Raw genomic sequence first — 14,992 nt, forward strand, 5'->3', positions numbered from 1 at the left:
AACTCTTTAATTCTACTGGAAATCTAGTGTTTGATTTGACCACCAAGTTTGCTATTCATTTTGATATTGATTTAATGAATTTTCAAGCATCCTCTATATATCGAATAGCCCTGAAAAAATACAAAAAGCAAACGTTACTGTTGAATTTCTGAAACGGGATGTGACTTTCTTCTTCCTACGTTTAAATTTCATATATATATATATATATATATATATATATATATATATATATATATATATATATATATATATATATTGCCTTTTATTTTTCTTCTCTCTCCGCCTAACTTGTGAATCTCTGTCTAAAAGATTCACTCATTGGTTTTAGTTTTTCATTGTGTGTGTGTGTGTTTAATTTTCTCTCTACATCAGCTTAAGAATTTTGTTTCGTCTCGGTTTTATTCTTTCATTTTATCGATATTAATACTTGTATGTTTTGAAATTAGAATTGCGTTCAGGTTATTTGCTCATTTTAGTATGGGAGAGAGGAAAGAAGGAGAGAGGAATCCTGTTTATCAGACAGGATTGTGTTATAAGAAGGTCTATATTGGGTGGTCTACCTTCAGTACTTTAGCTGGCACAATTCTTTTTCTTCGGGGTGTACATATGTATGGTAACATGCTATTATATTGTATAGTATTTATGCAATTATATATTTTTTAGACCAAAGAACTACGAATATCTAAACCAATCATACTTTTAAGCCGTATCAACAATTATCTCTCATAACTTCAGAATCAGGGAATAAAAATATATATCTGTAACAAATTAATCAGGTCATTGAAAGTAGCTCAATATTTTGTTTCTATATTTTTCTGTCAAGAGGTCGATCTATTTGTGATCAACACATGAAAAAAGTTATGTAGAAGTAATTATAAGAGTAGAAAAATATATCGTTTTGTGTCAGATCGTATCCTATCTTTCTAGTTGTGATTCGAGATTTGATATTGAAGCATATTTCTTTTTTATTTTTTGCTTATGTATTAATTTTAATTTACCTTTTTCTATAGCGTCTTCGATTTGAAATTCTTCCAGTGGAGAGTGGAACACCAATAATTTCTAGTAATACAGGCCTTCGTTATCTAGAATATTTTAACGGAAAAGTAAGTTTATTAAATATAGTTATTGTATATTTAATACTGAGTGAGCCAAAATTATGTTGATGAATATTTTTGTTTATAGGAACTTTAATAAGAACTAGAACGGAATATAACAATGTACAAAACTACTCACAATTTTTGGAATAAATTTTGATTAGATTCGAAATAACTTATTTTGTTTTTGCTAAAGTGTTTTAAACGTTTTCTGAAGTGTTCGGTTTTACACTGCTTCTCATCCGCCATTTTTTGTAAAATTTTAAACTCTAATCCTCGAAGTTATGTGAGGTGTAGTACAGACTACGATTTTCAAATTAAGGCCAATAGCCCACATAATTTACATCTGGTGAATATGAAGACCAGTTTGTAGAATGTTGTTTTCAATATTATTGTTTTGTTTTCTTCTTTGTGAGCTGGAGCAAAGTATCGATGAAATTGTCAATCCTGGCTACTGAAGTTCTGTCGGAGAGAGGAAAACATAGTGGTCTCCAGACTATCAGTCCGTTTACTCTTTGATTCACTTTGTGTTCTTTCTGGAAATAGTTTTGGAAGTAGCACAAATTCCTTCCCATAACACGACAAACTTCAAATTTTGGTAGTGTTAGATCATTGAGAATTATCAGGGAGTTTCAGTTCACTATGTGTCGGTCTTCGCGATTGTTCAGTTGTTCAGTCGTGAAAACTCATTCGTGAAAACTACTTTCTTAATACGGTCCCTAATGCATGATCTAATCATTTGAATTCCACGCGTCTCTTTTTTTCGTAAGGCTTTAAGTCGAACTTCCTGCTTACTCATGGTATTTTCGGATACCTGTTTACTTATGGTAAAGTTGTGGGTATTTTCGAATGCACTAGTAGAGCAAAATATATACGGAAGATACAGGCCTAAAGATAATTTTTGCTTGATGTATAGTGTATGCTACATTATTTCTTAGTTCCCTTAAAATTGTAGATTTGACAATCAATACCGTTTTTAATTGATGAACAAATAACTATCATCTCTGTTGATATCTATGCTAGAAATCTTGTAGCATGTCTGATACAAATGATTAACTTAGAATATGTTAATGCTTTGTATTTGGTTGTTAATGGTAACGGAACCAATGTAAAAGGATTCTACATGGTTATTTCGGTTGTGCATCCAAAGTAGATTTTCTCAGAACCGAGACCATTTATTTTAGAAAGTGGATGCTGGTTCTAGAACCAAAATAGATATTGTCGGAAAAATTATTTTCTGTTCTGGAACCGAAACCCAGTTATCTGAGAAAATGGCTTCGTTTCTAGAACCAGAAGCGATATTCTCAGAAAAATTATTTCAGTTCTAGATCTGAAATCCAGTTTTCCGAGAAAATGGCTTCTATTTGCAGACCCACAAGCGATATTGATAGAAAGATTCTTTCGGTTCCGGAACCGAAATCCATTGTTCAGAGAGAATTGGTTCTGGTTCAAGAGACTGAACCGATTTTCTTTGAAAAACAATTTCGGTTCTGAAACCTAAACCAAGTTATCTAAAAAAAAAGAAAAGAAAAGAAAAGAAAAAGAAAAAGAAAAAGAAAAAAAGTAGCACCGCTTCCAGAACCAGAACAGAGATTCTCAGAAAAGTAAATTTCATTTCCGGAATCGAAGCAAATTTTTCTAAGAAAATGGGTTCTGTTTCCAAAAATAGAACACATATTCTCAGAAAAAAATGATATCATGTCTGGAATCGAAAATATAGTTATCTGAAAAATGGCATCCGTTTCCAGAACAAGAACCGACATTATCAGAAAATCATGGTATCTGAGCCGAAAGCCATTTTTAGACGATATGTTTCAATTCCAAAACCACAACCGATTTTCTCTGAAAAAGTAATTTCAGTTCTGGAACCGAAACCCTTTTTCTCAAAAGGTGGGTTCCGGTTTCAAAACCAGAACCGATTTTCTTTGGAATGTTAATTTCAGCTCTGGAACCGAAACTCAATTGCCTTAGAGAGTGTGTTCTGTTTCCAGAACCGAACCGATATTATCAGAAAAATCGATTTTAGTTCCGGATCAGAAACCCATTTTCCTGAGAAACCCATTTTCCTGCTTTCTCTCGAACTTCCTTGAAGAACACTGATTGTGGTTCCAGAACCAGAACCGATTTTCTCTGAGAAATTTATTTCGGTTCTTGAACTGAAACCCAATTTTGTGAGAAAATTCGTTGCTGTTCCAAAACTAGAACCTATATTCTGAAAATATCGACTTCGATTCCAGAACAGAAATATTTCTATCAGAAAATTTCTCGGTTCTAGCCTCAGATTCGATTTTCGGGCAACCGAGGAGAACCCATATACCCCTATCGGTACCGTTACCATAAGCAATCCAGATAATATATGATAAATTGTATACTTTGTACTACTGATAAAATATGGTTTTCCAAACTTTAATTATACGTTTTAAATTCTGTTTTCTCATCAAAATATCTTCGTGTCTATCTCCAAAAATCTTTCCAAACATATTCCGTTGCCGCATTTCTATCTTAATACACATATGTTTGTAAGATATTTTTCGTAATCGCAACGTTCGTTAGATTTCATGTGAGACAGGCCAGGACAAAGGAGCAAGAAAAGAATTGCCTAAGTCAAAAGGTCTCTGGTCGTCAAAAGTGTCCAGTTCAAACTGTCCCACGTTGGAAAACATGTACATCGAGAAGACCCCGTGCAATAAATGAACATTATGTCAGATAGATGCGAGTCAAAAGGTCTCCGGTCAAAAGAATTCTGTCGAAAACTCTGCGTCAATAAGATCACGAGTCAGAAGAGACACGGTCAGAAAATCCCTATGTTGTAGTATCCTGAGTCGAGATGCCCTTTCATCAAAAGAGTCTGAAATCGATAGCCGAAGATCAAGGTATCAATAGTGCATCTAACAAGTAATTGACCATATGGTTGTCGCGCAAATCAGATGCAGACATACGCCATCTGATTGAGCATGAAAAGATATGGAGAACACAGAAATTTAAGGTGCTAAGGGCCATAGGGAGCGGAGCGAGGAAAGAGGAAACATTGAATGTCGGCAAAATTGAAGAAAGTCAGGAATGGCGGGAAAAGTTAATTTCTTGCAAACAGGGAAAGAAAGTCAACCAAAAGAAAGAAACTAAACATAACAAGGGCATCAAGGACGAAGAAAGATCATAATCAGGGTTGCTATCCTGACCGCAGTGTTGCCAGCGCTGCATAACATTGATATGGAAGTTATAGCACAGTATAGCGATTCATGCACAAGGAAAAATATTAGTAACACAAAAGACAATTGAAAAGACTCTGTACACGTGCGTAAAAAGGTTTAACGATAGTCGTAAGTGAATAATGTACATGGGGGAGGACAAATATAGACATGAAAGTGAAGGGGGTACACATGATAACACAGAAACGAAAGTGTTTGGGAGCATCGTTCCATGATGATGATGATGATCGTTCATCACAGATACATTAGTGTTCTCCAGTATTAATGTGTGGCAACGTGAGAACTTTCTCCGCCTTCAGTCATTTGTTCATTACCAGTTTTCCTCTAGGCGATTCCAAAAGATGATATGCTTTTCGTTTTTCAAATGTGGCTACTCCAATGAACATCCTGAACAGTTTGAAACACCTTCCGTATATTGCTTTGAAAAAGGACTCACAGAGGAATGCTGCAGAGACGCGTGTGACCAGCTTGCTTTTGTCTGCTGTGCTCACTGCGAGAAATGTTTGTGTGTTCACCACGCATTCATTCGTGATCTTCACGTCAACTGCAATTAAACTACAAATGGTGCGTACTGTTCTCTATTTTCCTCCATTTGTATTCACGCGGGTGTAATATCCACTCGCGACTACGTTAAACCTTTTTACGCACTTGTACAGAGTCTTTTCAATTGTCTTTTGTGTTACTAATATTTTTCCTTGTGCATGAATTGCTATACTGTGCTATATCTTCTATATCAATGTTATGCAGAGCTGGCAACACTGCGATCCGGATGGCAACCCTGATTATGATCTTTCTTCGTCCTTGATGCCCTTGTTATGTTTAGTTTCTTTCTTTTGGTTGACTTTCTTTCCCTGTTTGCAAGAAATTAACTTTTCCCGTCATTCCTGACTTTCTCCAATTTTGCCGACATTCAATGTTTCCTCTTTCCTCGCTCCACTCCCTATGGCCCTTAGCACCTTAAATTTCTGTGTTCTCCATATCTTTTCATGCTCAATCAGATGGCGTATGTCTGCATCTGATTTGCGCGACAACCATATGGTCCCTTACTTGTAAGGAGAAGAAGAAAGTTTAGAAAGAAAGAAAGGAAAAGACAAGAGGGATTCTGTTGTTAGTATTCTTTTATTTGTGTTGAAAAAACATGACTATTGAACTCGAATATGGCTCCGACTGACTCCTCTGAGCTCTTGTGAGTTAGATGCCTTTTTCGATTGCCTGACACCACGATTGTTTGATCAAATTAAGCAAAATAATAACGGGTCAAAATTTAGGAGGTTGAAACTAGGTATATGTATGTAATTTGATACAATTTGACACGGGGTTTTATATACAGGGTATTTCTCGACTATATTTACGATATCTCGAACCGTTTTAAACCTATTTCTTGTTTTCCAAGTCATAGTTATTGTAGGATGTTCAGACTTGTCACCTATATTTTGTGATAGAGTTTGGTCCATAGGAATCAAATTTGAATATTTTTGCAATATTTTGCACTCTGTTCAAGATGTGGAGAATTTTCTTCTGTAGTACTTTTTTTTTGTAATGCTAATTGTGTGATCTTAAGAGGTTGAAATTGTATTCCTATATGAATCTTAGTAAAATACGACGAGGAGTTATTCTTAGGAAAGGGGATTCTTCGATTATTTTTGCAACATCTTTAACTGTTTCAAAGATATAGGTTTATTCCTAGTTTTGAAGGTGAAAGTTGTCATTGGAAGTTGAGTCTTCGATGCTTATTCCGTGAAAATCTTCGAAAAATTTGCGGAGTCTAGCGCAGCGGAAAGGTGTAAAACAATAAAACAAAAAGATATAACTGATATGTCTATTATGGTAAACAAGAACACAAATTTCGTTTTGCGTTGAGGCAAACCGTTACGGAACGTGATACTAGATAATACATGTTTCCTGACGATTTTGACTCATAGAAGTCAATTTTGAGGTTAGTTTTCCGATATCTCTCTCCGCTGAAAAATATTTTGCAATCCACACTTTAATATTTCTCAATACATGAAAACATTGCTCCTCTCATTCACTGAAGGAATTATCCGCTAATGTAGATTGTACAGTTTGTTGCACATCCTATTTCATAAACAACCCACCATCTGTCATACAACTTATGATCTACAGTGAATACGAATGTTTTCAAATGAAGTGAATTTTTTGAGTTTTACGTTCCACACTTATGCCGGCTACACTAGAGGCGATGATGATGGTGAGAAATGAATGAAATTGTGGAATGAAGAAAGTGGGAGGAAACCAGAGAGAACTCCGAGGAAGCCCAGGCACACGGTGTTTGTCCACCACGAAGTTCACTTGGCATGAGCTGGGATCGAACCACTGACCCCATGCACCAGAGGTGAATGTTCTACCAGTGAGCCACCGCGGTAGAGTTTTTTCATCTATGCTTTTCCTTTTCCACACTCTGCTTTTCTGACCGCTCTCTTTCGACAAGGGGTCGTTTTCTTGTCGGGTTCTTTCTTCGCACTCTTGTCCGGGTTCTTTTGACACGGAATTGAATTATATGCAATGTCAGCAATGTATAATGTGATAGGCCTATCCCATTTTGCCTTTGCAATAACTACAAATCACAAATGAGTAAAAGTTTGCAGAGACCAAAACGGTTGAAACCAGGACGGACTTCGCAGTAAATATCAAAAATTATCTTGATATTTGGTCGCCTACAGACGGAAAATATTTCCCTAATGCTTCTTGGATATTACTTTTCAGAATCCCTGAATATTTTTAAATGTCCAAACTCAGCAACTACGAATACATTCGAAATATGTGATTTAATATACAACGTACATTCGATGACTATCCTGCACTACCTAAAGTCACAATTAACAATTTGAGAAGGAATCACTAGACAATTTACTTCAAGTAAATCGTTTCAAATAATAATTTTACTCTGGTTTTCGGTTTCGTGAACGAAATCGATATGATAAGTATATTTTGGTACTCTTCTCGAAACACAGCTGATAATGCGTATCTCTTCTCTGAACACAGCAGTTACGTCGAAATATATTTCGATTCTGTTTTTAAAACTGCATCTAATCAAAACTTTTATTAGGTTCTATACGGAAACACAAACACTGATTTTAAGTTCTGCGAATGGGAACGGTATGTAAAATTTTATTTCGTTTCTGTTCTCAGAATCGTACGAATTTAAAATTTTGATTTGGACTCTGGTATCAGAACCCAAAACATTATGGTTTTCAAATTCGAAAATGGAACCGATGTGTGGAAATGTACTTCGATTCTATCCTTAGAACGGAACCGAATGAAACATTTATTTAATATTGTGATTTCTGGTTTCGGTAACAGAAGCGATATATCGAAATATATTTCGGTTCTGTTCCGAAATTGGAACAGGTTTAAAACTTTTATTGAAATTCTGGTCCCGAAATCCAAAATATTGCTGGATCAGTTACCATTAAAACAACCCTACTTATAACTAAATCTTTCGGATCTTGACTAAACTAATGACTTAACATTCGATTTGGTTTTTATTTTCAAATGCTAAGATCTGGTTTATTCTCCGATACATATAGACTAATTCAAACACACACAACAAGCCAGAAAGAAAATTGTACATTTAGTGAGAATACAAATAGAGAGGATAGAATCACGCTTGTTGGAGTGCATTAGCAGCCTCATGCGTATTCTCTATATGTTTGACGATGTTTCGTCGTCTTCGTGTCACAGGACATCTGTTCATATTACTCCACGTCACGTGGTCAGAGTCATGAGTCTTACTGGTTTGTCATCGGTCTGACTGGCATCAGCTGCTCTGGGTCAAGAGTTCCGAAGTTCGCGATTCGTTCCATAGCAAAAAATTAAGAACACTGAACACACCAGAAGTTAATTCTATCCCCTGTGATACTTGCTAAACTACATTGGATAGGCTTGCCACCTTTCCCGGAAGGAATCGAACTCACTCTCCCGACCTCCCGGACAAACTTTGGAATCTCCCGGAATTATGATTTAATGCTGTCCCTGTTTTTATTGCCTTCCTAAAAGTAATCAGTTTTATTTTTTTAAAAGTTTAATTATGTTCCAAAGTTAATTTTCCTTTGGTACTGTGTGCATTATGAAATTAAAAGCAATGCTCAAGAGTTAACGCAATACTAACAGGTTTTTCCTTGTAAACAATAACGTCGGCAAATCGCTCCATATTCAGAACTTCAAATGATTAACAAATGTTTGTTACACATTATTTGTGCGTCACCTTTCGTTTGATTTACATAAATACATAGCTACAATAATTGTTTTAAATTTAGTGAAAATAAAGAGCGTTTGTTGAACTGAGAGGGGAGGGGAAATAAACACATTGTTGCGGATAAGAGTTTACGCAAGTACTGTAAAAAACGAAAACCCATTGTCGAAAGTCTCGAAACTTCTTTGTTTCCCTTTACGTGATTTTGATTCACTGTATAAATTTAGTTCGTCGAGTGTCACAGTGGAGTAAGTGGGTTTCGTAGGCGTTCTTGTCGTTGAATAGCTATGTCTGATTCGGAGACGCAAGAAAAGGAAAGAAAAAAGTTTTACTGTACATTTAATGACGAGTGGAAAAGTACTTTTGATTGGTTGCAGAAAAAGAGTGAGTATGAAGCGGAATGTAGAGATTGTCGTCAAACGTTTTCGATAAAGTTTGAGGGCGTCCGTGCAGTAAATGCTCATGCTAGTTCTGCGAAGCATCAACGTTTAGAAAAGGAGAGAAGAGAAAATGCAGTACTTACATCTTTTTTTACGAAGTCCAACACTAAGGAGGAGGATGTCGTCACGGCGGCAGAAATTACAGCAACGTATCATGGAGTAAACAGTAACGTAGCGTGAAGTTTTGAAATGGTTAGGCTGAAATTAGATTCGTAGCTAGAGGGTGGCTAGGAGGGGCCCAATCCCCTGAAACTTGCAATTTTTGTTGTATGTATATATGAGTATAAAGTGAATTTAAGTTACCCCCCAAAAAAACAAGTTATCCCGTCCTTATTTAAACGATCACGTCTTAGTGTTCTGACTACGCTGCAATGCTTGATAGAAAAATGCTAATTCATGCAATATATTTTTCATACAATGCAAGAAAAAGTATAAGAGTGGTTCTTCTTCATATCTCCCTTACACATACGGTTTCCTTATATATGCGATACTCGCATATCACACATACACTGTATTACTGTTTCAAAGAAACAAGTGAAAACGGATAGCTATAGGACAATCTTAAGTGTAACTTATCCATATCATAGACAAACTTAAGCACTTCAACAACAACAACACATTTCAGCATACTAATGAAAAACAGTGGAGCAGTGGCTCACAGTCAATTGACGATTTTTACAGGAAAAGCTATTTTTAGATTGAAAGTATGAAAAAAAAGAAACTATACCTCATCTGAAGTCTCCTTCAGTATCGATCTTCGAAAAACTTGCGGATAGCAACGCAATACAAAAAATACAACAAGCAATTATAACTGCTATGTCAATTATATAAAACTAAAATGTAAATTTTACGCTGTGATAACGCAAACCAGTACGCAATAAGGTCCGTGATGTATTAATACTATTCATAATAACATAACATTTTTATTCTGTTTCTCTCTCTCCTTTTTTTTTTCTTGGTCAAAACTCGTTACTGAATGTGAGCTTCTAAATTTTTCATAGTCCCTGTTCTATACTTTCTTCCAAGATCGCATACTGGCGCTTTTGTTTTGCCAAACACCCGAAAGGCTAGCCTTTCGTCAACATTCGTCCACTTTCGTTGCATCATGTTGAATTTGTGTATAGCTCAAGAAGTTTTCGTCTGCTGAGGTTGGCGGGAAAGTAATTGTCACCGCCCCTTTCTCCTAATTCCATGAGAGAAGCGGAAGGCTAGCCGCCGATAGCCTTCAATGCGTTCTTGCATAAGCTTCGCTTCAACTCGCTTGATGATTAAACAGCGTATTATAAAATAAATCCATTTTAATAAAATTAATTGTATTAATATCCAAAAGCAATGTTTGAGGCTGATGTATAAATAAATAGATAGGCTAAGCCTTATAGCCTTAATGGGCACTACGTCCCTGGGAGTGAAGCACCATCTTGGCTATAACAGCCAGGATTATGCAAACAAGCTGACAAGTGTTATGTTTTGTGACTCAGCAGTCGCAAAAAAGATTAAATGTGGGCGCACGAAAGCCAGCAGCATTGTGGAAAACGTACTTTCGCCATTAGCACAAGAACAGCTAATTCAAGAGCTACAAGAGGCAAAATTCTTTTCGGTGGCCACGGATTCTTCGAATGTTGGTATTCTGAAAATGTACCCTTTAGTAGTGCAATACTTTTCGAAAGAAAAGGGGAGAAAAATCAGTCTCTTGGACTTTTATGAAGACCCCGTTGAAACCAGCGAAAGTATCAGCAAACACATTGAAAAATCACTTGTGAAAATAACTTGGATTTTGTTAACATTTTTTCATTTGCCGCAGACAATGCTTCAGTAAATTTCGGGAAGAATGTTTCTGTGTACGAGAAATTAAAAGCTCGCGTTCCTAATTTGATCAAAGCTAACATTATGTGCTGAAAGTTTTTAGTGAATTCTCTGCTTATGCGAAGAGAACCAAAAAACTAAAATCATTTTTTGACTTTGTAAACCAAGAATATAAGGAAGTACTACGGCATGTTCCTACGAGGTGGTTATCCCTTCTGCCTGCTCTCGAACGTCTTCTTTTGAATTGGCCAGCACTTCGATCATATTTTGTATCACAAGAAGAAGATGAATGTTCTAAGATCATAGGGGAAACATTTAAGGACGAAGAAGAATCATATGCTCAAATGGTGTTTTTGTTCCTCCAATCATAATGCAAATATTCAATAATAGCATTATACTCTTGGAAAGCGAGAACATATCAAGTGCAGAATTACATGAGATCATGGCACTACTGAGGAAGAAACTCATTGACTGAAAGGAAGATCAGTACTTTGGGAAGTCAGTTATGGATAGGATAAGACTGTGGAAGAGTGAAAGAAAGCAAAGTTGGTAAATGAAGCTAGCATTTTCTTGCAGAAGTGCATCTCATACTTGGAGAAATGATACGATTTTGATAAATCCAGTTTCAAGCTCATGGGAATTCTATCTTTGAAACAGCCAATTAAGTGGGATAACTTGGTAAGTCACTGTGAAACTTTGAAGTTTGAGATCGATATGGACAAACTATACGACGACTTTTGTTTAGTGAGGAAGGTGAAGACATCGTTTTGTGAATCTAGTGATAGAGTAGACTTACGTTGGGTGGAATTTTTCAAGAAAGTTACATCTCAAGGATGTGGGAGTGAGTTACTTAAATTAGTGTCATTCGTCCTCTCAGTTCCTGTTTCAAATGCAACTTGCGAGAGACAGTTCAGTGTTCACGTTTTTTATCCTTTGTGTTTGGTGTCAATAAATGTAATTAATGTTAATTCAAAGAGTTTAGTTTCAAATACGGTTTCAAGAGATGGAGCTGCATTTGACTACTCATTAGAGATACAGGCTACTGCTTTCTAGCGCTTGATTCACGAGGTTTACTAAAATTTCATTTGTTTGCTCCAGAAGTCTCTAAATACAGTAATGGTGTATCTTCCAAACGCGTTGTAGATGTTATAACCTCTATGCGTGTATAGATTTAATTTAGTTATTATTACTAAATAAATTTTCAATACTTTTTTTTTTATTTTGGTTTCATAGAAATCTCCCGGAATACTATTCTTGTGAGTTGGCAAGCCTAACATTGCATGAAGGATCAAACAATGTGGAAAAATATGAACACCGTAAGTACCCTCTGTCAGAAAAGCAAATGTACGTCTCTTTTTTGAGTCTGGCATTCCTGCGCAATTACTATGGAGAATATGAGAACTGCATCAATTAAAAGTGTAGTTGAGAGTAAGGAGAAAAGTCTAATCTTAATACGACACTAAAGAGTGGCACAAGCTGTAAATATCAATGTGCATGGTGTAAATAAAGGACAACGCCGAAGGAGAAATCCAGAAACAGCTGGTAAACGAAGAAAAAAGAGTAAAAATTGTCAAAATGGGAACATAAATTACAAATGCGAACAGATACTCGGACAACTAAAACCTAGCAATAATCTTGGTGCAGTGATTAAGGCACTTGATTCAAATCTGAAGGACGTCAGTTCGAATCCACTCCAAGGAGTATTTCCTGTTTTTGTTAATATTGCTTACAGCACATGAGAGGTGGTAAAAAGAGAGCGTATTATCCTTTTAATATGTTAAGTGAAAACGAGGTAAAAAGTCCAGTGACATTTATTAGAGAAGCAAAACCACGAAAACGAGGAAGCTGGTATATCTAATCAGGGGTCTGTATCAGAATGCAGTGATCGACAAAACGAAATTTTACCGAATTTCGCACATATGAGTCTCCACAATGGGCAAATTTCTTCAGAAATGTGCCTATTGCAGAGCCCATCCTGTTAGAAATGCCGCAAAATTTCTATACACTTATGCTGATCATCACCCTCTGAGACGAAAACCACCTCAGTTTGAAGTTTCTCTTTCTCCGTGTGTATATCTATCTATGTATCTATATCTATCTATGTATCTATATCTATCTATCTATCTATCTATCTATCTATATATATATATATATATATATATATATATATATATATATATATATATATATATATATATACGGTATATATCGCTTTTTGTGAACGCCGTACATTTCAGCTGATTGAGACCAGACTTGGCGCAATCATTAATTGTTGAAATATCTTGAATTTGTTCCTTATCTAATCAGGGGTCTGTATCAAAATGCAGTGATCGACAAAACGAAATTTTACCGAATTTCGCACATATGAGTCTCCACAATGGGCAAATTTCTTCAGAAATGTGCCTATTGCAGAGCCCATCCTGTTAGAAATGCCGCAAAATTTCTATACACTTATGCTGATCATCACCCTCTGAGACGAAAACCACCTCAGTTTGAAGTTTCTCTTTCTCCGTGTGTATATCTATCTATGTATCTATATCTATCTATGTATCTATATCTATCTATCTATCTATCTATCTATCTATCTATCTATCTATCTATCTATCTATCTATGTATCTATATCTATCTATCTATCTATCTATCTATAGCTTCAACCGGTCGCTTCGTCCCCGAGTAGTAGATAAAAAAGAAATATATTTTCGTCAACTTTTCTCATGTCCTAGCTTAACAAATTGTTTTCCTTGAAGTCAAAGAAAATGTTTCTGTAACATGTATGGAAAACCGTGAGTTTGTTGGTGAAATGTATCTCAATCTTCCATTGACCTTTTTTCCGCAAAATACTAATTAATTAGTTAATTAATTTGAATGTTTTGTTGCGGAAAGTTCATTTTAGGGTGTTATTATTGTACTAAGAATTATCTACTATAGTATCTATTCACAAATAAAAAAAAAGTTGACTTTTTTTCAGAAGTGAAGTCTATGTTGGTTTGTATACCTTACATGGGCTTCTCGCACTAAGTCAAAAATGATAAGAATCAACTTTAAAAATTTACTGCGGGCAAACTATTTGTTATTTTTTAACGGGATTTGAAGAATATGCTAGGGTTTTACACAAAGAATCTTAGAAAAAAATTGCGCTCCATTCCGTTAATAATAACGTAAGATAACTTAAAAAATATATATACTTTTCAAAAAATCAAGGTCGCTGAGTCCCCTAAAATGAGAAAAAAGATTATATTTTTAAAACTGTTGTCTTTAGTGCATCTAGGTTTGAATATGTTGGCTATCTGAACTTGCTTTTAATATCACTAAAGTTTGTTTTATTATCTACATCGAAAATTAATTAATTAAAAATGATGTTTTCTTATTTTTGAAACCGGTCGCCTCTCGACTTTGAAGTGTTTCCAATTGCTGGATATTACCCCACATGTTCTCAACCAATCAAATAATTCTATTTGGTTGTGCGAAGGAAGAGCGTTTAACAACTTCTAAATTTCTATATGGCAATTTTGAAATTGTGTTTAAAAATAGTAACTACTCTCAGAGCTACCAACATTTTAAGAATATATTCTTGTAACACTAGCGAATGAAAATCCTTGGCGGGATACTGATTTTGCATAAGGAGAGACGATACAGTTCAAGGTCATAGAAGTAGAGGGCGCAATTGTGCAAAGACAATGAAGAAGCGAAATGGGATTCGAATCTTACGGTAGCTCCATACAGGGGAGGGGTTGTCTAGCATACATAATGTTCGCGTGCGGGAGAGAGAGAGGAAGGGAGTGAGTGAGTGTGTGTGTGCGTGTGAGAGAAAGAGAACCATGTTGTCAGTGAAATGAATCAATTCAACTGTTCGCGCTTCATTGGGTACAAAATAGTTTTCTTTGTAAACACCTTTCTTGGAAGTTGTTTGAATGTGTTGATTATTTTTCATTAAAAGCGCATTTTTAAAGGATAATATAAGCATTTGTTACTAAAGGTATATTTCTGTTTATCTTCTGCTCTGTAACATACGCACCAGTATAGCCAGCAATTTTTTCCTATGGGAGCAGGATTTCTTTTAGAAGGGGTGAACATTTTACACTAAAAGCAAACCAAGTTTGTTTCGTATTTATTATTTATTCTCTACTTTATTAAAATATGGGTCCTGAGACTAAAAAAATAGACTATAGATATGCAAGTTTATAAGGAAACAAAAATTGTTCATCGTAGTCCACTTATTCGACTTGCATTAA

General features: G+C 35.5%; 1 protein-coding gene across 6 annotated transcripts in view; it reads left to right on the plus strand.

The window, feature by feature from the left end:
* The window catches only part of LOC145661112 (extracellular matrix organizing protein FRAS1-like), a 3,375,101-nt gene that overhangs the window by 2,305,166 nt on the left and 1,054,943 nt on the right, over nucleotides 1-14,992 (plus strand). For 5 of the 6 annotated variants that reach the window (XM_081726561.1, XM_081726573.1, XM_081726577.1 and 2 more), the window contains one exon: nucleotides 1,011-1,103. The exons of the other annotated variant lie outside the window; for it this stretch is intronic. In XM_081726561.1, the coding sequence (XP_081582687.1) occupies nucleotides 1,011-1,103 (93 nt within the window). The remainder of the gene's footprint in view (nucleotides 1-1,010; nucleotides 1,104-14,992) is intronic. 6 annotated transcript variants of the gene reach the window in all.

This window comes from Thermobia domestica, chromosome 1, assembly GCF_964235325.1.
Source record: "Thermobia domestica chromosome 1, izTheDome1.hap1.1, whole genome shotgun sequence".
Lineage (NCBI taxonomy): Eukaryota > Metazoa > Arthropoda > Insecta > Zygentoma > Lepismatidae > Thermobia > Thermobia domestica.